The sequence below is a fragment of the Coenobita brevimanus genome, chromosome 86, assembly GCF_032717465.1.
Source record: "Coenobita brevimanus isolate Jiangsu-jjx chromosome 86, ASM3271746v2, whole genome shotgun sequence".
NCBI classification, from domain to species: Eukaryota; Metazoa; Arthropoda; class Malacostraca; order Decapoda; family Coenobitidae; genus Coenobita; species Coenobita brevimanus.
The window spans coordinates 20,044,955-20,071,060 of NC_137039.1; the positions used below are offsets into that span (position 1 = coordinate 20,044,955).

General features: G+C 41.9%; 1 protein-coding gene across 1 annotated transcript in view; it reads right to left on the bottom strand.

The window, feature by feature from the left end:
* Nucleotides 1-597: 597 nt before the first annotated feature.
* LOC145410594 (solute carrier family 23 member 1-like) overlaps nt 598-26,106 on the bottom strand; it is a 230,642-nt gene continuing 205,133 nt past the window's right edge. The window contains exons 10-12 of the mRNA XM_080280709.1: nt 14,382-14,519; nt 6,264-6,369; nt 598-980 (exon numbers count right to left, since the gene is read on the bottom strand). Coding sequence (XP_080136835.1) covers nt 598-980; nt 6,264-6,369; nt 14,382-14,519 — 627 coding nt within the window. The remainder of the gene's footprint in view (nt 981-6,263; nt 6,370-14,381; nt 14,520-26,106) is intronic.

The following is a 26,106-nucleotide window of genomic DNA, read 5'->3' on the forward strand; positions in this document are numbered from 1 at the left end:
TGCCCGGATGCACTCCCGACAATGACGAGTCATGCTCCGAATCACGCGTCGTATGGCGTCCTGGGGGATGTTTCCCCACTCTGCCACCAAAGCCTCGGTAAGTGCTGGAATGCTATCAGGCCGAGGTTAGCGAGCATGTACCCTCCGTGCCAGCATGTCCCAGACATGCTTGATGGGACTGAGGTCTGGTGAACTTGCTGGCCATTCCATTATGGCGATCCCTTGCTCCTGGAGGAAGTTCATCGAGACACGTGCAGTGTGAGGGCAAGCATTGTCCTGCATGAAAAGGAACTCCTCTCCCACAGCTCCAGCAAAAGGCCCTACCACAGGGTCCAGTATCTGTTCCACATATCGTGCAGCTGTCAGGGTACCGCTATTCAGCACAACGAGGTCTGTGTGTCCCTCAATGAATATGCCCCCCCAGACCATTACGGAACCACCACCATACCGGTCATGTTCCACAATGTTGCACGGTGCGTACCGCTCTCCAGCATGTCTCCAAACTCTGATACGGCGGTCATTGGTCGAAACACTGAATCTGCTTTCATCTGAGAACAGTACTGGGGTCCAGTGGCGTAACTGCCACTGTACGCGATCTTAGGTGAACTCCAGATGTGCTCTTCGGTGAGCTGGGGTCAAAACTGGGGCCACAACAGGTCGTCTAGCCCGATGGCCGTCCTCGTGAAGCCGGTTGCGCACAGTCTGGTTTGAGACACGGACCCCAGTCGCCCGTTGGAAGTCGTTTTGCAGTGCCTGGGCAGTACTCTGTCGATTCTGGGTGGCCAGCACTCGCAGGTAGCGGTCTTGTCTTGCGGATGTCATGCGTTTGCGACCTTGCCCAGGTCTTCTGGTGTACAGCCCGTCATCTTGGTATTGTCTCCAGAGCCGGTTGATGACGCTAGGAGACACTCCTAGCCCTTGGGCAACCCTTCTTTGGGTGTGTCCTTCCTCGAGCATCTGTAATGCTCGAGCCGCCTCAACTATGGACAAATACCGCTGCACACACTCAATGATGACAGGGAAACACAACAAAATCGCCCAAAGCCAGAAACACCTCATGTTGATGCTGATTTTGACCAATTCTACTCAATGAAAAATGATATTTTCACTGTTTATATAGGGGTAGGGTGACACTCCCATTTTTATTGACATACTCAGAAAGGACAACTCAACTCACACAGATGTATTCGGTTCCTCAATCATTGCTCAGCTCACAACACTATTTCTGAACCCAAACAAAGCATAGATTCGGAAATATCACAAATCAAAATCTTGTTCCCTTAATTGTTTTGAGTAGTGTATATGTGTACATATATATGTATATATATATATATATATATATATATATATATAGTGGTGGAGGGGGATATATACATGAGTAATGGTGGATGGGGGCACCCATCATGCACTCACTCAGTGTAGGGATGCCTTATGTTCTCTACACTGAGTGACAAGCCAAATGGTTTCCCGTACCCAGGAAACCATTTACTACACTGAGTGGTAACCATATAACCGGGGTTTTTGCCAGGGTCAAGTGTCCCCAGATTCCCCTATCTAAAATCACTTAATCATGGCAGTTGTTTCAGAGAGCCTCGGAGGGCCCAAAACCTGTCCAAGGCCCCAACCAGATGAGCAGATTCGCATGGCCGTGTGGAATGTGATAGGTGTGAATGAGGAGAGCAAGAGGGTGGAAGTGATGAATGTGTTCAAGAGTGCGAGATATGCCTTGATGGCACTGTGTGAAACGAAGATGAAAGGGTGTGAAGTGGAGGAGTGGGAATGTGTGAAATGTGTAAGATTGGGAATGAATGGAAGAGGAAGATGCAAAGAAGGAATTGCTTCATTGATGAATGAGGTGTGGCAGAGTGGAATGAGAGACTACAAATGTGTCTGCTCGAGGTGTATGTATGTTCCAGTTTGAAAAGGTGAAAGTGGCGATAATTGTAGCATATGCACCATGTGATAACAGGAGTGAGAGAGAGATAGATGGGTTTTGGGATGAGCTGGACAAGGCAGCGGGAGAAATGCCCCGGAGCTATTAAGTGATCGTAATGGGCGATATGAATGGAAGAGTAAGCACTGGTCCTGAGATGACAATAGGTTGTAATGGAGTACCAGAAGAAAATGATAACAGGAAGCAACTGAAAGATATGTGTCAGGAAAGGAGGATGTGCATTTGTAACTCGTATTTCAAACACAAAGATGCACATAAACATACATGGTATGGAGCGATCATGCTGAAAAAAGCCTGATTGATTACATGCTCATAGAGAGGTCGATGCTGGGAATGGTTGCTGATACGCGGGCCGTGAATGGACGATGTGGAGGTCTGTCAGATCATATGATTGTGGTATGCAAGATCAAACTGCGAGGAGTGAGGCGGATCTGGAAAGAGAGGAGCAGTCTGGAAAAAAGACTGATAATTGAGAAACTGAGGATTGAAGAAATGGTAGGTGATTACAGGACCAAAGTAGAGGAGGAGATAGAATCAGTGAATTGGAGTGAAATGGATCTGGACAGCCTGTGGAATGCACATAGGAATTGCTTAGTTAGAAATGCTAAACCAGTGTGTTGTGTCGGCTTGTAGTAATTCCTCAACTAGTCACTAATATATCAGCTTATTGGAACCCCACAGCTGATCACCAATTTATATATCAGTTTAGATGTGACTGCACTGTTCCAAGCAAGGTTATCAAGATATAACGTTCCGCCTGGTCGAAGTCACTTCCGGCTGACACTCTCCACCAAATGTCTTCACACACTGGAGATGGTGGGAATCGGTGTAGATCCCGTTGATGGAATTGTAGAGGCAACGTGTGCAGGTGAACTGAGAAATGAGCAGATTTATCTCTCTTTATTGGCCACAGAAAGAAACAACTGCGACACAGAGAGAGCCCAGAGTATATATGTCCCTCTCGTTTGAATGAAAAGTGCATTCTCTGTAGCTGGCCGGCCTCCCCACTGGGAGTGGCACTGAGGTCAGCTAAATCAGAGGTGCCAAGCCCCACAGACAACTGGGATTTATACATGAAGAGAAGCATCACAGCTTTGCCATGCACATTATACACCTCAATAAAGTAGTATTGATTACATTAAAGTATACCAATTGGGTAAATATTTCCCCAAAGACTTTAAACATATATACAATTCATATTTCTCTATCGCCTTCCCTTTACCCTCGTTGTTTATAATAGAAAATGCTGGGCTCTACAAATCTAGTGCTCATCTCATTCCCACACCACACTACACTAAAGTGGTATTTGGATTCTTATCTCAATGCTACAACACATTTTCTCTAAATATGATTAATATAATGTGTACAGTAGCGAGAGACATGCTCCAATGTGGAAAAAAATGTCAGACACTAGAATATTGCTCGGCCACACCTTTTCAATGTCCCTGTCGACACTGTTGTCCTAACTACCATGTAGCCTAACCTATGTGTAGGGTAGCTAACTATGCAGGCAAGTCCACTTACGATCCGCGAGTACGGACCCGTAGTATTAGTGGGTTTCTCATTTGGCCTTGTAGATAGTAGTCCCAGACACAAACACAGGACAAGACCACAATAAGTAGAAGACCAACGCCAGGACCAAAATAGGAAGGAGAAAGGTATGTAGGAAGATAGGACAGTACATATGGCTCTAAATCAGTCTTGTTCAGGTGGGTGAGGAACTGTATCTCTTTGAGCACATGAGACAGCCTGTTCACATTCAAGGTAGAAACATTGAATGAAGGTAAAAAGGGTCGTAACTGGGACGAGAAGTTCACCGACAAGGCTAGATGGTGCTGCTATCTCTTTAATGTGCAACTCACAATAATCGGGTGCAACATAGTAACCCTTTACCGTAAGGAACTGATTATGTGAGGCACATGTGAGTGTTACGTCCTCTGTTTCAGGAAAGAAGTAGTATTGTTTTGCATGTACATAAGCATGGAAAACTAACTTCTCCATAAAGGATATAATGAGGAGATTTTCCCGTTGACGAATTTTCTGAGGAGTTGATGGCCGCCGCTACATGTGGTAACCAGGCTTGCCAGTCCTCTTGCGAGTTTATCGCTGATCTCAAGACTTCCAGTGTCTTCCTGTTTGTCCTCTCCACCAGGCCATTGCTCTTGGGACTGTAAGGTGTGATAAAGACTTGCCTTACCCCATACGTATGACAGATTTCCTCTAACACTTGGTTACAAACACTGCCATTATCACTGAGCAATACTCGTACCTTGGGTGTAGAGTATGGACAAATCACTGAGGTTACAAAAGCATGCGCCACCTCCTCTGCAGTTTTCGTCTGTAAAGGTGTTAAAACAGTGAATCGTGAAAAATGGTCCACTGTCACCAGTGCATAACTTGAACCTTGATGACTCCTTGGCATACATGTGTATGATTTTATTTACTTCTGTGTGCAGCCCTGAGCTTTTCCCGAATTAACCTGGTTGCCCAGTTTTTTTCCGATTGGCAAGAACAATTGGGCAATAGTCTGTAAAATGAGGACACCGCCCATGGATAACACACCATCATTGTACCTTTGGCTTTTTAGCCTTGGCCTGGTTAAGATAAGTGGTTGCCATATTAGGTTCGTGCCATGCAGAAGGAAAATTAACCTGAGTTTGCATGCCAATACTGTTAGTGTTCATGCCCCATGGATTAGCATAAGGAACATTAGCAAATGAATGGTCTTGTCCTTGCTGTCCAAAAGTTAATGGTGAACTGAACGTGCCTGAGGTGTAAGTGGGTATGTGAGTGGTTGCATTAATATCAGAGATTATTGGACCTTGAGTATCCTGAGTGATCATGGGTGCTGTTGCAGCCTATTCAACATCCACAGTCTCTTCTATACTGAATGTACCTTCTTCAGTGAGACCAGTGGCCATTTTGGACCTAACTGAACTTCAGGAACTGTAGAATAAGAACAACCAGAATGCAAATGTAAAGTGTTCAAGTCCTCACTATCCAGTTCCTCAGAAGTGTCCTGACTATCTTCAGCCCCAAGATGTCCTTCACTACGTAAAGTTTGGATGCTCTTAACCAAAGTCTCAGTCCAAAGTCTCAATCCACTCACAAAATTCTGAGTCTGATGAGTCTGCTTCCATCGTGGTTGGTTTGCTTGAATCTCCCTTTCATTTTCGTCCCCACTTCTTCACTGTATCCATCTAACCTTGTCAGAAATTATTCCCTTCCCAGTCTCAGGAAAAATATAACTGACACAAATAGATTAGTTATGGCTTTTAGCTATAGAGAATGGGACACAGACAAGACATACAGAAAATGTATCTATTTAGGGGAAACTGAGAAACCTTTATTTTTCTACACACATTACCTAACTAACATGTGCTGCTTAAGTGTGTCTGAAGGTTCACTGTGCATGTACACTACCTAGGTGTCATATGATGCTGAAGTTCCCGGTAGATTTGTACTGCAAGTCCACACACTCCGCCAGGTTTCTCCCCCAACCACATGACGATCTCCTCCCCATGCTGGTCCTCAGGTGACTGCGGGACTCCGCACACACAGCCACACAGCCCACACACCAGACACTCACCCTGCCTCACGGCAGCCTCTGCGCCCAGAGTTGCCAGATGTGTCCAGACGATACCATTCTTCACCGCACTGGCCTTGGTGAGCCGATATCTCGCACACCAGAGCGAGATAATTGCCAGTTTGTGCTTGAAGGTAGAGCTATCTCGCTCAGGCAGAGATAGAGAGAGAACGAGATTAATTACTCTGATATATCTGCTCCACTTACTCACTCCGCAATTAGTCCCTTCGCAACAGGAGAGTAAGATTTTCTGTTTCACCTGCAGGATCACGAGGAGGTGCAAGGGGTTTCACTGAACAAATCCCTTTAGTACCTTGTCATATCCCAGCACTGAACACCAATTTTATGTGTCGGTTTGTGTGGATCCCACTGCTGCCACCAATATTATGTGTCAGCTTGTAGTAATTCCTCAACAAGTCACTAATACATCAGCTTATTGGATCTCCACAGCTGATCACCAATTTATACATCAGCTTAGATGTGACTGCACTGTTCCAAGCAAGGTTATCAAGATATAACGTTCCACCTATTCGAAGTCACTTCCGGCTGACACTCTCCACCAAATGTCTTCACACACTGGAGATGGTGGGAATTGGTGTAGATCCCGTTGAAGGAATTGTAGAGGCAACGTGTGCAGGTGAACTGAAAACTGAGCATATTTATGTTTCTTTATTGGCCACAGAAAGATACAACTGCGACACAGAGAGAGGCCAGAGTATATACGTCCCTCTCGTTTGAATGAAAAGTGCGTTCTCTGTAGCTGGCCGGCCTCCCCACTGGGAGTGGCGCTGAGGTCAGCTAAATCAGAGGTGCCAAACCCCGTAGACAGCTGGGATATACACATGAATAGAAGCATCACAATTTTACCATGCACATTATACACCTCAATAAAGTAGTATTGATTACATTAAAGTATACCAATTGGGTAAATATTTCCCCCAAAACTTTAAACATAAATACAATTCATATTTCTCTATTGCCTTCCCTTTACCCTCGTTGTTTATGATAGAAAATGCTGGGCTCTACAAATCTAGTGCTCATCTCATTCCCACACCACACTACACTCAAGTGGTATTTGGATTCTTATCTCAATGCTAAAACACATTTTCTCTAAATATGAGTAATATAATGCGTACAGTAGCGAGAGACATGCTCCAGTGTGGAAAAAAATGTCAGACACTAGAACAGTTTGGTGTGGCAAGAGTAGTAACAAAAAAGATAGGTATGGTATGGTGGGATGATGAGGTTATGAGAGCAGTGAAGGAAAAGAGGAAGAAGTGGCTAAAATGGTTACAGGACAGGGGTTCAATTGAAATCAGAACTGAATATACTGGGAGCAAGAAGCACATAAAGAGACTAGTGAAGAGGGAAAAGAAGAAGGAAAATGATGATCTAGGAAGAAAAATGAATGGAAACTACTCTGAAAATAGGAACTTACGCAGGAAAGAGGTGCGAAAATGTAGAAGTGAAAGCGGAAAGAAATGTGATGGTGTGAAGGATGTAGGTGGTAGATTATTAACCCACGGGGATGAAGTAAGGACCAGATAGAAAGAATATTTTGAAAGCCTGATGAATGGGAATCGAGAGAGAAGAGCGGCTGTAAACATGATTGGTTTTGGGGGTGTGCAGAGAAGGAATGCAGTGCCAGGAAACGTGACAGTTGCACAGGTGAAGAGTGCTGTGAAACGGCTGAAAAATGGGAAAGCAGCTGGGGTTGATGAGGTGTATGCGGAGATGATTAACTGAAGTGGAGAGACTGGAATGAAATGCTTGTTGGAGATATGTAAGAAGGCATGAATGAGTGAAACTGTGCCAGCAGAGTGGAAAAAAAAAGGCTGTGATTGTTCCCCTATACAAAAATAAAGGTGAGCGAAGTGTGTGCAAGAAACATCGTGGCGTAAGTGTATCGAGTGTGGTAGGGAAGGTATTTGGAAGAAGTATTATAGAGAAATTAAGAGAGATAGAAGTCCCAGTGAGTGATGAAGAAGGTGGTTTTGGGAGTGGCAGAGGATGTGTGGATCAATTTTTTGCAGAGACAGATAGCAGAGAAGGCTTGTGAGAGGGACCATAAGGTGTTTATGGCATTCATGGATCTGGAAAAAGCGTACAACAAAGTGGACAGAGAAAGATTGTGGAAAGGTTTGCGCATGTACGGTGTAGATGATAAGCTGCTAGTTGCCCTCAAGAGTTTTTATGATGGTAGTGAAGCATGTGTTAGGGTTATTGGGCACCTAAGTGAATGCTTCACGATCGGTGAGGGCGTGCAACAAGATTGTGTGATGTCCCCATCGTTGTTCAATATATATATGGATGGAGTGTTGAGAAAGTAAAAACACGAGTAATGGAGAGAGAGAATGCGTTGGTAATGAATGATGACGGATAGATTATCTCAAATTTGTTGTATGCTGGTGATGCAGTATTACTAGAATACCGGACATGAACTTGGTAGGCTAGTGCAGAGTTTTGCTGATGTCTGTAAGCGTCGTGCCTTGAGAGTAAATGTAGAAAGGAGTAAAATTATTGAGAGAGAAGGTGACTCCCAGTGCGATGTTAAAGTGAATGGAGAAAGACTGGAATTGGTGCAAGAGTTCAAATACCTGGGTACAGTGATAGAAAAGAGAGGAAAATGTGCAAAAGAAGTTGAAAGTAGAGTGACACAAGGAAGAAAAGTAGCTGTTGCAATGAAGGCCTTGATGAGAAACAGGTTTGAGCATTGCAGCTGCACGAGGCTTACATGAAGGAGTATTAGTGCCAACTTTAACATATGAATGTGAGACTATGGTGTGGCATGAAAATGAAAAGTCAAGAGCAATAGCAGTGGAGCTGGAACTGCTGAGGAATGTATGTGGAGAACGGAGAGTGGATAGGATACGAAATAATGTGATTTGTGCAAGATGTGGAGTGAGGAAGTCTGTGGACACCAGAATCGAAGAGCGAGTACTGAGATAGTATGGTCATGTGGAGAGAATGAATAACAACAGAGTGGTGAAAAAGGTATATCTCAGCGAAACTGACGGAGGGAGGAGGCGATATACACTAAGGAGAAAGTGAAGAGATATGGTTGATGAGTGTGTGAGGAAGAGAGGTTTGGAAGTCGGTCAGGCTAGGGAAATGACAATAGATCGAGCTGGCTAGATGAATGTTGTAAAGAGAAGTGCATGATCAAGGATTTGGCACCCCTTTTAAACGTAGCACGTCTGGATTGACTCTATCGGATACGTTTATGTGAAGCTACAGAACATGGTGAATGTTTTTGGCATATCCGATAGAGCCAGGATTCCGGGGGCTTGAGTGATGAGTGAATGGAAGCGTGTCCCATTGGACTGGGCAAATGTGGGCTGTCTGGACATTGCTACTCCACACCCTGCCCTAGGGTGGGAATGGAGGTCCGGATGTTGGTCATGATGATATACGACTGTGTGTGTGTGTGTGTATATATATATATATATATATATATATATATATATATATATATATATATATATATATATATATATATATATATACATAAGCAGAGGATGAAAGGATGTTGAGATGGATGCAGTTCGGAAGAGATGGACGGAGTATTATGAAAGATTGTTAAATCAGAGGAGGAAAGGGAGGCTGAGATTGTGGCAGACGGAGGGGTGCAAGGAATAAATGTCTTGGGAGAGCTGAGTGATTCTTTGATCACGAGGGAGGAAGTACAGGAGGCAGTAAAGATGAAAACGGGGAATGCTACAGGTATGGATGGGTGTGCTGTGGAATGCCTGAAAGGTGGTGGAGCGACTATTGTTGACTGGTTAGTAAGATTGTTGAATGTGTGCTTTGTGCAAAGTATGGTGCCAATTGACTTGGCAAGTGCTTGTGTGGTCCCGTTGTATAAAGGTAAGGGTGATAAGTATGAATGTACTAGCTTTAGGGGTATAAGTCTGTTGAGTGTTGTAGGTAAGGTGTATGGTAGAGTGTTAAGAGAGTTAGAGAAGGTACAGAGGTAATGATTGGTGATGAGCAGTGTGGCTTTAGGAGAGGGAGGGGATGCGTGGATCAGGTGTTTGCTGTGAGACAAGTGTGTGAAAAGTATTTAGTGAAAGGTAAGGATGTGTTTTGGGCGTTCATGGATTTAGAGAAAGAGTATGATAGAATTGATAAGGAGGCTTTGTGGACTGTTTTAAGATTGTATGGACTTGATGGTACGTTACTAAAAGGAGTGAAAAGTTTTTATGTAAATAGTGAAGCGTGTGTAAGAGCGCGAAATACTGTGAGTGATTGGTTTCCCGTGAGAGTGGGGCTGTGGCAGGGATGTGTAATGTCGCCTTGGTTGTTGAATATTTATATGGATGGTGTTGCAAGGGACGTGAATGCAAGAGTGTTAGGTGGAGGTCTGAGTCTTGTATGTTGATGGTAGAGAGTGGCATCCGAAGCAGCTGCTGTTTCTGGATGATACTGCACTGGTAGCTAATTCAGAGGAGATATTGAAACAGTTGGTAGAGGAGTTTGGATGGAAAGTAAATGAGAATAAGAGTCAAGTGATAAAGTGTATGAGGTTGATAGATGGTAGGAGGATGAATATACAGTAGTTTTGAATGGTGAGTTGCTTGAGGAGGTAGAGCGTTTCAGGTATTTAGGGTCACATGTTGCTGTGGATGGAAGAATAGAGGCAGAAGTAAAGTTTAGCATGAATGAAGTAGGAAACGTGCTGGGAGGAATGAAAAGTGTTTAGATGTCGTTCGCTTAGAATGGATGTAAAGAGCAGGCTGTATGAGGGTGTTGTGGTACCCACTGCATTATATGGGGCTGAAACATGGAATATGGGTGTAGCAGAGAGGAAAAGTTTGAATGTAATGGAGATGAGGTGTCTGAGGAGTATGTGTGGAGTGACACGTATGGATCGAGTGAGAAATGATGAAGTGCGAAGGAGAACTGAGCTGTTCGGGAGATGGCTGATCGAATTGAGCAGAGGGTGTTGCGATGGTTTGGCCATATGGAGAGAATGGATAATGAGCGATTGGTGAAAAAGATTATTAGATCTGATGTGAGAAGTGTAAGGCTGAGGGGAAGACCACGAATAGGATGGATGGACAGTGTGAATACAGCGTTGGATGTGAGAGGGATGTCTGTTGAGCAAGGATGAGGGGCTGTGCATAACGGATATGAATGGAGAGAATTTGTGAATGACTAAATGATGAAGCAGCCATGACAGGATATTCTGCCGCATTGTATCTGCTCAGTTGATCAGGTCATGTGTGGGTAAGGGGATGGGTCCATTATGATGTGGCAGGGGTAAACCAGCTCTGCTGTCGGGTCCTGCCGTGTATGTCACTGATTGCACTATCTATCTATCTATCTATCTATCTATATATATATATATATATATATATATATATATATATATATATATATATATATATATATAAAACAAAAGTGTTAAGAGAATCAGAGGAGGTGGTAGGAAAACCTAATAAATCAAAGCCAAGAAATATTCAGAAAAGACACTCAAGCTAATAAAAAAACGAAAGGAAATGAACATAAAAACAAAGAATGTCGAAATAGAGCGAGCGGAATTAAATAAGCTTAGCAACAAGAGACAAAGAGAAGAAAAAAGAAAGAAAAACATGGATCAGATCAAAGAAACCATCAACAATGGAAAAAGTCTGAAACACGTCCGAAGTAAAATGGCACTAGGAAGCAACAAATGACACCACTGAAAAACAAAAAGAGTGAAATCATTGAATGCAGAGATAAGATGGTGAAGAGAGATGAAGAATTTTACAAAGAACGTATGCATCAAAGACAGTATTACCAACAGCTAACTTTTCAGTTGACATAAGTGAAATACCTGAGGTAACACCAGACGAAGTAAATATTTGTTTTAAATATATGAAAAGATGGAAGGCTCCGGGAGAAGATGGAATAGTAACAGATTTACTGTTGGATGCCGGAGTAGAAGTACAAAATATGCTTGCTCACTTAATTACCCAATGTACAAAACAGAAGAAAATTCCCAAAACATGGTGTAATGCAATAGTTATTTTACACTACATAAAAAGTGACTCAAAAGATCTTTGTAACTATCAACCCATTAGCTTATTACGTCATTTTTAAACTCTTCACTAAAGTCATTACAAACAGAATAACTACAATTTTGGAGGAAAACCAACCTCGTGAACAGGCAGGATTCCGAAGCGGGTATTCGACCACTGATCATCTACACACAATGAATCAGCTAATTGAGAAAACTACAGAATATAATAAACCACTGTGCTTAGGTCTTGTTGATTACGAAAAGGCTTTTGATTCAGTGGAGCACATAGCAATTATAAATTCACTGCGAGAACAAGGAGTGAATGAGAACATTGTAAAACTGCTCGAAAACATATATAAAAAGGGAACTGCTACAGTTAAATTACATAAGGACTCGGAAAAAATTAAGACTGAGAAGGGCGTGCGTCAAGGACATACAATTTCACCAAAATTATTTACAGCATGCCTAGAAAGTATTTTCAGAAGGCTAGACGGGAAAACAAAGGAGTCAACATAGATGGAGAAAAGCTAAACCATTTAAGATTTGCAGATGACATTGTCCCAATCTCAGAAACAGCGGATGCATTGCAAGAAATGTTAAATGACCTGAACAGAGAAAGTCTGAAAGTAGGACTGAAGATGAACCGGAGTAAAACCAATGTTTAATCCATAAACACCAAAAAGCGACATAAGAATAAGCGATGAAATTCTTGTTAGAAGTTGAGGAGTACAACTACTTTGACAAATACTAAAATTAACGAAACATCATGAGAGTGAAATAAAAAAGACGCATTACAATTGAATGGAAAGGTTTCGGTAAACATAGAGACATTATGAGAAGTAGCTTGCCAGTTTGTACAAAACGAAAAGTAGATAAAATGTATAATTCCAGCTATGACGTATGGTTGTGAGACCTGGAAACTGACAAAATCAATGGAAAACAAATTAATCCGTTCTCAGAGAGCAATGGAAAGGTCAGTGTTGGGAATATCTGTAAGAGACAGGAAAAGATCAACTTGGGTGAGAGAACAGACTAAAGTCAAAGATATTATAGAAGTTATAAAAGAACAGAAATGGAAGTGAGCAGGCCATATATAGCAAGAATAAGGGATAACCGATGGAACAAGAGGCTGACTGACTGGACACCAAGAGACTGTAAGCATAGCAGAAAAAGGCCAGACAGGAGATGGAGAGATGAGATGGAGAAATTTGCAGGGAAAACGTGGCAAAGATTGGCTAAGTCAAGAATCTCGTGGAAAAGGTTGGGGAGGCTTTTGTTCAGCAGTGGACTAGTTATGGCTGATGATGATGATGATGATGTTGATGATGATAATCATATATATGTATCTATCTATATCTATCTATCTATATCTATATCTATATCTATATCTATATCTATCTATCTATTATATTATATTATATATATATATATATATATATATATATATATATATATATATATATATATATATATATATATATATATATATATATATATATATATATATATATATATATATCTTGAATATAAATATACATGTTCCATCTGTACATGTAAAAGATGCAAAGTAGGGCAGTGGATGTTGGAGCGACCCTAGTGAAAGAGGGCAGTGTTTGGAAACTCCCTGTACTGTTGTTTGCAGATGATTCTGTATTGTTAAGTGAAGACGAAGGGGAGCTGCAAGGTTTGGTGGAGGAGATTTGGAGAGTGTGTAAGTAACGGAATCTAAAGGTGAATGTAGGGAAGAGTAAAGTTATGGTCTTCGAGAGAAGTGAAGTCTGTGAATGTACCAGTGAGGTTGGATGAGGAGGAAATGGAAAATGTGAATGCGTTTAAGTACATGAGTAGTGTGATGAATAAGGATGGAAGTTTAGAGGGTGAAGTGCTTGAAAAGGAAAAAAGGTTGCTGGTTCCTTGAAAGCAGAGATAAGAAACAGGGAGGTGAGCATGGAAGTGAAAAAGTTACTACCTGACAGTACTGTGATACCAACTCTAACATATGGAAGTGATGCTTGGACCTTGTTGGAGGGACAGAAGTCATGAGTGAGAGTAGTGGAAATGAGTTATTTGAAAGGGGCATGTGGAGTCGCATGAAGAGACAGACTGACAAATGAGGAAATGAGGGAGCGTTGTGGTGTAGATGTGGATGTGATAGGAAGCGTTAGGAGAAACACACTGAGGTGGTTTGGCCATGTGGAGAGGCTGGAGTGTGAGATACTAACGAGGAGAGTGTATATGAGTAAGGCAGAGGGGGGGGGTAGAGGGAGGGGGAGGCCAACGATGAGATGGAGGGATGGAGTGGAGATGTATATGAGAGAGGGGTGTGTGAGCTGGGAGCAGGGCAATGAAATGGTGGGGGACTGGGCAGCATGGAGGCGATTTGTTTGCGGCTACCCCTTACGGGATTAAGGCGTCTGGCAATATATATAAATATATATATATATATATATATATATATATATATATATATATATATATATATATATATATATATATATATATATATATATATATATCGAGTAGTAAGATATCGTGTAGTAACCGGCAAGGGATGTTGGACTTTTCTTCCTTAGAACTCCTGCCGCCCAAATAGTCTATGCAAGCCACTGATACCGATATCGTCATGATAGTGATAATGACATCGATTATGAAGATTAACAGGAATGATCATGCATACGCAAATACGCAATCATTAAAAAAAAAAAAGTAAAAAATGTAGTCTAAAAAAAATATGAAACTAAAGCACAAATATGAAAATAATAATAATAATAATATATCTGAAAGGCACATCCTGATCCAAGAGAATGAAAAAGAAAACACGAAACTTCATAGCAGACTTCCTCACCCGGCAAAGTGTTATCGAGAAAGAATCCGATGAATCCACCAACAAACATTGGCAGCTGCAGCAGGACGGTCACCACCTGATCTACTTCAGCCACGCCAGTAGCCACTGCATTAGGTTGGCCCTGCACCCACTGTGGACAGATGATGATGATGAAAAAGAAGGTGAAAAAGAAATAGCCTACTGTAGTAGTAGTAGTAGTAGTAGTAGTAGCAGCAGCAGCAGCAGCAGCAGCAGCAGCAGCAGCAGCAGCAGCAGCAGCAGCAGTAGCAGCAGCAGCAGTAGTAGTAGTAGTAGTAGTGGTAGTAAGAGTAGGAGTAGTAGTAGTAGTAGTAGTAGAGGAATAAGAAGATGAAGTAGTAGTAGTAGTAGTTGTTATTGTCGTTGCTCTTGTAGCTGTAGTAGTAGAAGATTATCACTGAGGCTCCTATGGCTGTCTTAGGTGAATAACATTGTATGGTATTAGGTGGAACAGAATACTAGAACTGTCACAACCATGGGTGATTTAGGCCTGTATTCTCGTCGGTTTAGGAAGCTCCCTAACACATTTTCCTAAGCGATATATATTGTTTATTACACCTTACTTTACTGTTTTGTTATAAAAATTCTTCAAACATCGTCACGCTGTGCATAAATAGCGTACAGAAGGATATTAACCAGCCATATCCAAAAACACATCGCTAAGGAAGAGATGCTAGGGAGCCTCTTTATGCGAGGAGAATACTGGCCTAATTATCTCACCACAATACAAAGGTGTGTAGCGTAACGTGACCATTTCACTCAGAGGGCATACTGATGTAGCGTTTTAGTTATGAGAATATTTTACTAGGGGCTACACAAAGCCAAATGGTAAGGATAGATAAACACAAATGTGCTGGGAAGAAACAGACAGGGGAGTGATTATTGACTTGGAACAATAGAGTTACTGCATGATTTCAAAATAGTACAAGGACATTACATTACAGCATGTGTGGATCAATTACGTGGATAAAATAGTTACAGACTACAAATATGAGTAATGAATTTAGTGAGAAGTGGGAGTGCTGGGCTGATGTGTTTATGTGTATTGTATATGTAAAGTTGTACCACATGGCCAGATTTTACCAGGAGAGACGGAGAGCAAGGAGGTAGTAGCCGGGGTGAAGTTGAGAGTAGAAAGAAGCCCGGAGCTAGGTCGCCCGCTCGGTTTTAAGCCCCCTAATGAGGTGGGCGGAGCACCGGTAACCCTAGGTTGCCTGAATATTCAAATTTGATTGGTTTAGGCACCAATACAGGTGAGGAGGGAAGAGAAATTGAATTCAATTGGTAGCGGCACCAGTAGCGATGCTGATTCCGAGAACGAGGTGTGGAAAAAGTCATGAGGGAGAAATGAGGGAAAAGCCACGAGGGAAGGCAACCACGTGTGTAGATGAAATGCGAGGTACAATACTTTGTGGTGTAATATACGCCACAGCACTCCCCCTCCCTCCCACTCCATTTTATGGGAATAAAACAGGAAGAAAAGAGAGAGTGAAACAAAAAAATATGATTAGGGTACAAGGTACAAATATCTATCTATCTATCTATCTATCTCTCTCTCTATCTCTATATATCTCTCTCTCTATATATATATATATATATATATATATATATATATATATATATATATTTGTATATATACTGTATATCGCTTTCACAGTGAGCGAACATTTGAAAGTGATTTGGATGCGGTAATTACAAATAGTAGTTGTGATAGAGAGGAGATTTTCTGATGACAAGTCCATTCCATGGCTATGTGTGATGAAGTAACGTATGAAATGGGGGAGGGGGGGCATGACTATAAACTGAGCAATAGTAGCCTGGCATAACTTTCTGTACAAACATTTGACTAGTGCTTAGTTATGATGAACGAACGAATGAGAGAGTTATGCCCGCCTTTACAATTGAGCTCTTATATAAGGTAGCACAAACACAAAAAACAATTCTGTACCATACGAATGCAACGTAGGTGTGATGACATGGAGTGTCTGCTGTTTTTGGTATCAGATTATAGGCGTGTTTTTGTCGTCCAAGCTGGAGCTTGGGATTGGATGCGCGTCCTGGGGCGCTTGGCTTCTGTCCGTAAAAACAATCCAGGATACGTAGAACCGAAAAATTACGTGCCAATCGCCAGTTAAACAGAGGGGTTCGCCAAAGATCTTTTGACGAATATGTAACTTACATGTAGCCGTTATTTGTGCTGAACTGGCTCTATATGTCGTTAATATTAGCCACCTGCACCCTAATTTTATGTACAGTCGTGGCCATAAATAATCACCCATCTTCCTGTACCCCGTACCTCAGACTGGCTGGTTTATGCGTGGCAAGTCACACTGGAGTAAGAGGGGCTGAGAGGGAGGGGCCAGAGAGAGAAGGGAAGGTGGGTGAGGGGGACGAGTGATGGTGCGAGGATGGAGTTAGGGAGGGGAGGGAGGATAGGTAAGGGAGGGAGAATGAAATGTGAAGTTGTGGCCACATAATATGTCTATTTTCTTTCATTCAGGGCATCATATAGAGGAGTTACTATTCGGTAGATAAAGCTGCATTACACTTTATATAGCGGCGTCAGATAACAAACTTTAGAGAGGTGGTGTTATCAAGGGCTGCCTCGTGAGAGAAGTATACTGACGTGACAGATCAAATATTAGTACAGAGCCAGATATTTGTGTGTGTCCGTGTATTTTGACTTCAGACGCAGAATGGAATCTGGACGGTTTTGACTTCCGTTATGTATGTGTAAGAATCGTTTTATACCCTTACATGTAATTAATTTTTGGAAATATAGTAAATTTTATATGCAACCTTTGACATGGCTGTGTCCACAGTAAATACGATTACCGTCGCGGTATACACTCTCTCTAAACAGTCACCATCATGTCAGTTCAATAATTATGTAAAGACATCTCAATATGAAAAGGCTATTTAAAATAAATGTGCATAAAAGGTAAATAAATTTGATGTCTGTGCTCATGGGTGGATATCATAAAGGTATCTCTCATAATCTGTTAGAGGGAAAATGAAAGAAAGTCCAAGAGCCAAACTCCCAAAATATATCTGAATCAACATTTACCGACACTGGTCAAGCCAAAGCAACCAGGAACGCCTTAGTAAGTAGTCCTGTGGCGTCATGCCTTAAAAACCTCATGCAGGATTCGCTGCACCGGGGAAACAATGTTGTTGATAGTTTGCTGGTTTTGTCTGAACAGCTCCCACTCGTCCCTGGTGTGCTGGAGGAGGCAGGCCCGTGTCCTATCGTTCTCTGGCTTCCTCGCATTGACAATCTGGGCCCACACAATTTCTATGGCTCTGTACTAATATTTGATCGTCAGTATACTTCTCTCACAAGCCAGTCCTTGATATCATCACCTATCTAAAGTTTGTTATCTGACACAGCTATACAAGGTGTAATGCAGTTTTGTCTACCGAATAGTAACTGATTTATATGCCCTGAATGAGAGAAAATAGACAAATTAAGTGGCCACAACTTTGCATTTCATTCTCCCTCCTCTATCTACCCTCCCTCTCCTCCTGTACTCCACCCCAGCACCATCGCTCGTCCCCCCCACCCACCTTCCCTTCTATCTCTGCCCCCCCCCCCTCAGCCTCTCTTACTCCAGTGTGACTTGCCGCGCATAAACGAGCCAGACTGAGGCACGGGGTACAGGAGGATAGGTGATTATTTATGGCCACGACCGTACATAATGCTAATTTCATTATATTATCATTTATGTGTCCTTACTGGCCAATCTCACTCTCCCCAAGCTACACCAAACTCCCGACCACGCTTGGGTGAGATACGAAGACGGTCTTGGTTTCGATGACAGACTCTTGGGCCGGCTTCGTATCACTTTGGCCGACAAAAACGGGGCAGGTTGGTTTCACCGAAGATGGCTTCGAATCCGATCCCTCAGCTTGGACGACAAAAACGCGGCTTATGCTGGAGTGTAAAATTGTGGTGGTTTGCTGAGACGGCCTGAATGAGTGTAGGTAAATGTGGTAGTTATTGATGTAGTTTGTAGGGTTGTGGTTAGTGGTGGAGGGATTAAGGGAATGACTGGCAATCCTACACCACACACTTTCCCACCAATCCCCATCCCTCCCCCAGTCAATACCCCTCATCCATCAACACCCGTCATTCCCGTAATCACTCCACCACTAACCACAACCCTACAAACTACATCAATAACTACCACATTTACCTACACTCAATCAGGCTGTCTCAGCAAACACAATTTTACAGTCCAGCATAAACTGATACCAAAAACAGCAGACACTCCATGTCATCACACCTACGTTGCATTCGTATGGTACAGAATTGTTTTTTGTGTTTGTGCTACCTTATATAAGAGCTCAATTGTAAAGGCGGGCATAACTCTCATTCGTTCGTTCATCATAACTAAGCGCTAGTCAAATGTTTGTACAGAAAGTTATGCCAGGCTACTATTGCTCAGTTTATAGTCATGGTCCCCCCCCATTTAAAACGTTACTCCATCACACATAGCCATGGAATGGACTTGTCATTAGAAAATCTCCTGTCTATCACAACTACTGTTTGTAATTACTGCAGCCAAATCACTTTTAAATGTTCACTTACTTTGAAAGCGGTATATATATATATATATATATATATATTGTAACTTGTACCCTAATCATATATATATTTTTTGTTTCTCTCTCTCTCTTTTCTTCCTGTTTTATTCCCATAAAATGGAGTGGGAGGGAGGGGGAGTGCTGTGGCGTATATTACACCACAAAGTATTGTACCTCGCATTTCATCTACACACGTGGTTGCCTTCCCTCGTGGCTTTTCCATCATTTCACCATACACACATGGTTTCCTTCCCTCATGACTTTTTCCATACCTCGTTCTCGGAATCAGCATCACTACTGGTGCCGCTACCAATTGAATTCAATTTCTCTTCCCTCCTCACCTGTATTGGTGCCTAAACCAATCAAATTTGAATATTCAGGCAACCTAGGGTTACCGGTGCTCCGCCCACCTCATTAGGGGGCTTAAAACCGAGCGGGCGACCTAGCTCCGGGCTTCTTTCTACTCTCAACTTCACCCCGGCTACTACCTCCTTGCTCTCCGTCTCTCCTGGTAAAATCTGGCCATGTGGTACAACTTTACATATACAATACACATAAACACATCAGCCCAGCACTCCCACTTCTCACTAAATTCATTACTCATATTTGTAGTCTGTAACTATTTTATCCACGTAATTGATCCACACATGCTGTAATGTAATGTCCTTGTACTATTTTGAAATCATGCAGTAACTCTATTGTTCCAAGTCAATAATCACTCCCCTGTCTGTTTCTTCCCAGCACATTTGTGTTTATCTATCCTTACCATTTGCCTTGGTGTAGCCCCTAGTAAAATATTACCGCAACTAAAATGCTACACTGGTTTTGTTGCTTGTTAGGTTACTCCCTCTAACTGCTTATATTTGCGTTAAGATACACCTCTATTAGTGATGGCGTTAATTAAAGCTAAGTCTAAACATTTAACTTTGAAAAATCTGTCCATAGCTGAATAAAACTGTCTGGTAGTTGCAGATTGCAGTAATACAGTATAGCCTAATAATGTCATCAGAGTGACGTGGTCATTGCCTATCAGTTACACAGTGGTAGTTAAGGAAAACAATCAATTTTGCCAAGTCGCAGTCTGCCCCTTAGAATGCAAGGAGCAACCTTCGGTGGTACATTCAGGTTCCCAGCTCTAGTGCTTTGTGAATCAGCAGCTGGTGCAGTTCAGTCACACCCATCGCCACCCCGTCGGATGGGTCCTGGAGCCTCTGTTAAGGATGGACAACATGTAGGCCCTACACACACGGTCACAACAAGTCCACCCTGAGACATTGTTAGATGGCGTTTTAATAGCAAGGTTGATGGAGGAGGAAGATATTCTCTTAGGCCACCCTACCGTAGGTGGCTCTCCTACAAGCCTGACAGGTTGGGTTGCCATGTTAAATACTCTGTGGAATGTAGAAAGCACAAAATTACACAATAAAAAATAAACTATACGACACCAGAAACACTGGAAATATTATAAATGAACAATATCAATTATAGATAATCTGCCGTTTTCTGCCTCTTCAATACAACGTAGTCTATTATCGTCATGTTCTACAGACAGCTGTATTTCATTTGACATACTGCTTTAACTAAAAGTGTTACATATATATATATATATATATATATATATATATATATATATATATATATATATATATATATATATATATCTCCAGGGGCAGGATCCCACTGCTACCTAGCGCGTCCCCGGGTGGAAGATAGGGGAAGGCCTTGTAGATATACGAGGTACCGCCTTAGACGGCGGGGAACATGGGACCCCCTATAGATATGTAGGGTTCCACCGAATATAACGAATAAGGTAGCACAAAAATTACATCTCACCAGAAACTATGTGGCAGGAAGGTGATATTATTTGCCACAATCCTCCCAACCAAACATGAGTTCTATTGCAAATGATTTGACGGGTGTTCCTGTTGGATCATCGTCCACTAAAGGTCAAACCGCACTGCCTCCTGTGCTTACGGGCAGTGTGCCACCGAAAGTGAGTAGGAATTACGTCGGAAAATTAGACTCTAAGATTAAACAAACTGAAATCCATGACGATCTATGCATACAATGTATAAAGCCTCATGGAAGATTACCAACTTGATAACCTAATGATTGAACTGGAAAACATTAGTTGGGATATTGTAGGTTTGAGTGAGATCTACAGAAAGGAAGAAAAAGTAATTCAGCTCGAAGACAGCAACCACCTATTTTACTGCAGAGGAAGAGAAAATGAAAGAGTTAGTGGTGTAGGATTTCTAATTAACAGAAATTTTGCCGACAACGTTGTTAAATTCAGCAGTGTATCTGACAGAGCAGCATTTGTTGTCATTAGACTATGCAAAAGATATACCCTGAAAGTAATACAAGTATATGCATCAACTTCTCAAAGCCCAGATGAAGAAATAGAAACATTCTATGATGACATCTCCCAGATTATGGAAGAAGAAAAGACAACATATACTATACTCATGGGAGACTGCAATGCAAAAGTTGGGAAGTCGAAAAATGGAGAAGCATGTGTGGGGAAATCTGGTGTGGGAGAAAGGAATGAAAGAAGAGAAATGCTGGTAAATTTTGCTGAAATGTTTAACATGAGAATAATGAACACATTCCTCCACAAAAGAACGGGGAGGAAGTGGACCTGGAGAAGCCCAAATGGAGAAACAAAGAATGAAATTGACTTCATTATAGCAGATAAGAATAACAAGATCACAAATGTCAGTTATCAACAAAGTAAATATAGGTAGTGATCATAGAATGGTGGGTTGCACAGCCAGATTCAATTTCAGAAGTGAAAGAAAGAAGGTTATTAAAGATAAAAAGATATGCCCACTACAGTAATAGTAAACGAAAACAAAGCAACCTTTCAGTTGGAAATAAGAAACAGATTTCGGGCTCTAAGTAATGCTGAATGTGACACTGATGAGCTGAATGACAGACTAACAAAAGTGCTAAGAGAATCAGCGGAGGTAGTAGGAGAACCTAATACAACCAAAGCCAAGAAATATTAAGAAAAGACACTCGAACTTATGAAAAAAAAACGAAAGGAAAGGAAAGTAAAAACAAAGAAAGAATAAATAGAACGAGCGGAATTAAATAAGTTTAGCAACAAAAGACAAATAGAAGAAAAAAGAAACAGACACATGGATCAGATCAAAGAAACCATCAACAATGGAAAAAGTCTGAAACACATCCGAAGTAAAATGGCACTAGGGAGCAACAAATGACATCACTGAAAGAAAAAAAAAAAAAGCGAAATCATTAAATGCAGAGATAAGATGGTGAAGAAAGTTGAACAATTTTATAAAGAACTGTATGCATCAAAGACAGGAGTACCAATAATTAACTTATCAGTTGACACAAGTGAAATACCTGAGGTAACACCAGATGAAGTAAATATTTGTCTTAAAAATATGAAAAGAAGGAAGGCTCCGGGAGAAGATGGAATAGTAACAGATTTACTGTTGGATGCAGGAGTAGAAGTACAGAATAGGCTTGCTCACTTATTTAACCACTGTAAAAAACAGAAGAAAATTCCCAAAACATAGTGTAATGCAATAATTATTTTACAAAAAAGGTGACTCAAAAGATCTTAGTAACTATCGACCCATTAGCTTATTATCAGTCGTATACAAACTCTTCACTAAAGTCCTTACGAACAGAATAACAACAATTTTGGAGGAAAACCAACCTCGTGAACAGGCAGGATTCCGAAGCGGGTATTCGACACACAATGAATCAGCTAATTGAGAAAACTACAGAATATAACAAAACAACTGTGCTAAGGTTTTGTTGATTACGAAAAGGCTTTTGATTCAGTGGAGCACATAGCAATTATAAATTCACTCCGAGAACAAGGAGTGAATGAGAACATTGTAAAACTGCTCGAAAACGTATATAAAGAGGGAACTGCTACAGTTAAATTACATAAGGACTCGGAAAAAATTAAGACTGAGAAGGGCGTGCGTCAAGGACATACAATTTCACCAAAATTATTTACAGTATGCCTAGAAAGTGTTTTCAGAAGGCTAGACGGGAAAACAAAGGAGTCAACATAGATGGAGAAAAGCTAAACCATTTAAGATTTGCAGATGACATTGTCCCAATCTCAGAAACAGCGGATGCATTGCAAGAAATGTTAAATGACCTGAACAGAGAGAGTCTGAAAGTAGGGCTGAAGATGAACAAGAGTAAAACTAAAGTAATGTTTAATCCACAAACACGAGTGTCATCAGAATAAGCGATGAAATTCTTGAAGAAGTTGAGTACAACTACTTGGGACAAATACTAAAATTAACGAAACATCATGATAGCGAAATAAAAAGACGCATTACAATTGGATGGAAAGCTTGCGGTAAACATAGAAACATTATGAAAAGCAGCTTGCCAGTTTGTAAGAAAAGTTTATAACGAATGTATAATTCCAGCTATGACGTATGGTTGTGAGACCTGGAAACTGACAAAATCAATGGAAAACAAATTAATCCGTTCTCAGAGAGCAATGGAAAGGTCAATGTTGGAAATATCTGTAAGAGACAGGAAAAGATCAACTTGGGTGAGAGAGCAGGCTAAAGTCAAAGATATTATAGAAGTTATAAAAGAACAGAAATGTAGATGGGCAGGCCATATAGCAAGAATAAGGGATAACCGATGGAACAAGAGGCTGATTGACTGGACATCGAGAGGTTGTAAACATAGCAGAAAAAGGCCAGACAGGAGATAGAGAGATGAGATAGAGAAATTTTGCAGGGAAAACGTGGCAGAGATTTGCTCAGTCAAGGAATTCGTGGAAAAAGTTAGGGGAGGCCTTTGTTCAGCAGTGGACTAGTTATGGCTGATGATGATGATGATATCTATCTATCTATATCTATCTATCTATCTATCTATCTATATATATATATATATATATATATATATGGAGCCTCTGTGGTACAGTGGTGAAGTGTGCATTTTCGTACACTGGAGAACGAGGGTTCGCGCCACGCCAGGATAATAAACTTTAGGAGCGTTCTTCAGGCCACGTACTGCATTGGCGGACACAAGGGGTGCTGTGGTTGGACCAGTGTCACATACTATAAAGTATGTTTGCACCCAGTCTGCTTGCGCGGGCCGATTGCACTTGGTTTACAGACTACACACACATCCAAAGCCACTACAACACTACAGTTACACTTACAAGCACTTCTCACCCTACATACAACCTCTACTACTGTAGACAGCCTAAGCCACTTGGTAGAGATACATTAGCTGTCTTGTCCCCACTTCGGTCGGGATAGGCCGGTCCTGCAGTGGACACACACACACACACACACACACACACACACACACACACACACATATATATATATATAAAAGTTTTAGTTAACAGTTTATATACTGTATACTGTATACTGTGGTAGGTGGTGACGCCCACTCCGATATAGCGCTGCTCTCGGGTATCTGCCCTTTCCTGCCCTCCTTCCTTCTTTCCTTCCTTCCTCTACTGTCTTTCTTTACTTCATTCTTCCCTCGTCTTTCTGCCTACGGGTGACTTTACACTCCCTCTTCCGTCTTTCTTTCCTCCATTATTTCCTCCTCCTTCTGCCTATGGGTGACTTTACGCTGAGTGACAAGACAAATAGTTTCCTATGCACTAGGAAACCATTTACTACGCTGGGTGATAACCATGTAACCAAATTATGGCGCCTGGTTGTTTAGTGGGTAATTATGGCTCTCCAGTCGGATTGAGCCGGTGAAGGTTTATATCCAAGGGGTAGTTGGGTTTATTGCTCACGTTATGCCACTCAGGGATGAGTGAGGTTGGTCACCCTCATCTGAAATGTCAGGACCAACTTGCCTGGCCCCGGGCTCCTACGCTCCTCATGGGACAATATATATACAGTATATATCATCATCATCATCATCATCAGCAGCCATTTGAGTATCTACTGCAGGACCGGCCTATCCCGACCGTAGTCGGGACGATACAGCCAATGTATCTCTACCAAGTGGCTTAGGCTGTCTGGTAGAGATTGTATGTAGGATGAGAAGTGTTTGTAAGTGTAACTGTAGTGCTGAAGTGGCTTTGGATGTGTGTGTAGTCTGTGAACCAAGTGTAATCGGCCCGTGCAAGCCGACTGGGTGCAAACATACTTTATAGTAAGCGACACTTATTCAACCACAGCATTCCTTGTGTTCACCAATGCAGTACGTGGCCGGGTGAACAATCCCAAAGTTTATTACCCTGGCGGGGCGCTAACCCTGGTTCACCAGTGTACAAAACACACACACACACACACACACACACACACACACACACACATATATATATATATATATATATATATATATATATACCTAGGCTGCTTCCCCCAAGGAAAGGGAGGTAGCCGAGACAGGACGACACACTCCCCATTTACTCATCCATTCAAACACATTCATTCGCATCTTAGACCCAAAGGGGAGAACAGACAGATCCTCACCGCACCACACCGCACAAGGGTCAACTGCGCAATGCAATCAGTGACATCCGCAGCAGGGCCCGACAGCAGAGTTGGTTTACCCCTGCCACATCATAACAGACCCATCTCCTTACCCGCACCTGACCTGACTGGCTGATCAGACCAAATGCGAAAGAATATTCTCTAAGGGCTGCATCATCACTTATTCATTCACAATTTCTCTCCATTTATTTCTGTCATGCACAGCCACTCTTCCTTGTTCAACAAACATCCCTCTCGCATCCAGTGCTCTCTTCACACTGTCCATCCATCCTATTCTTGGTCTTCCTCTCAGCCTTACACCTCTCACATCAGATCTAGTAAACCAATCGCTCTTTATCCATTCTCTCCATATGCCCAAACCATCGCAACACCCTCTGCTCAACTCTACCAGCCAGCTCCCGAACAACTCCAGTTCTCCTTCGCACTTCATCATTTCGCACTCAATCCATACGAGTCACTCCACACATACTCCTCAGACACCTCATCTCCATTACATTCAAACTTTTCCTCTCTGCTACACCCATATTCCAAGTTTCAGCCCCACATAACGCATTAGGTACCACAACACCCTCATACAGCCTTCTCTTTACATCCATTCTAAGTGAACGACATCTAAACACTTTTTTCATT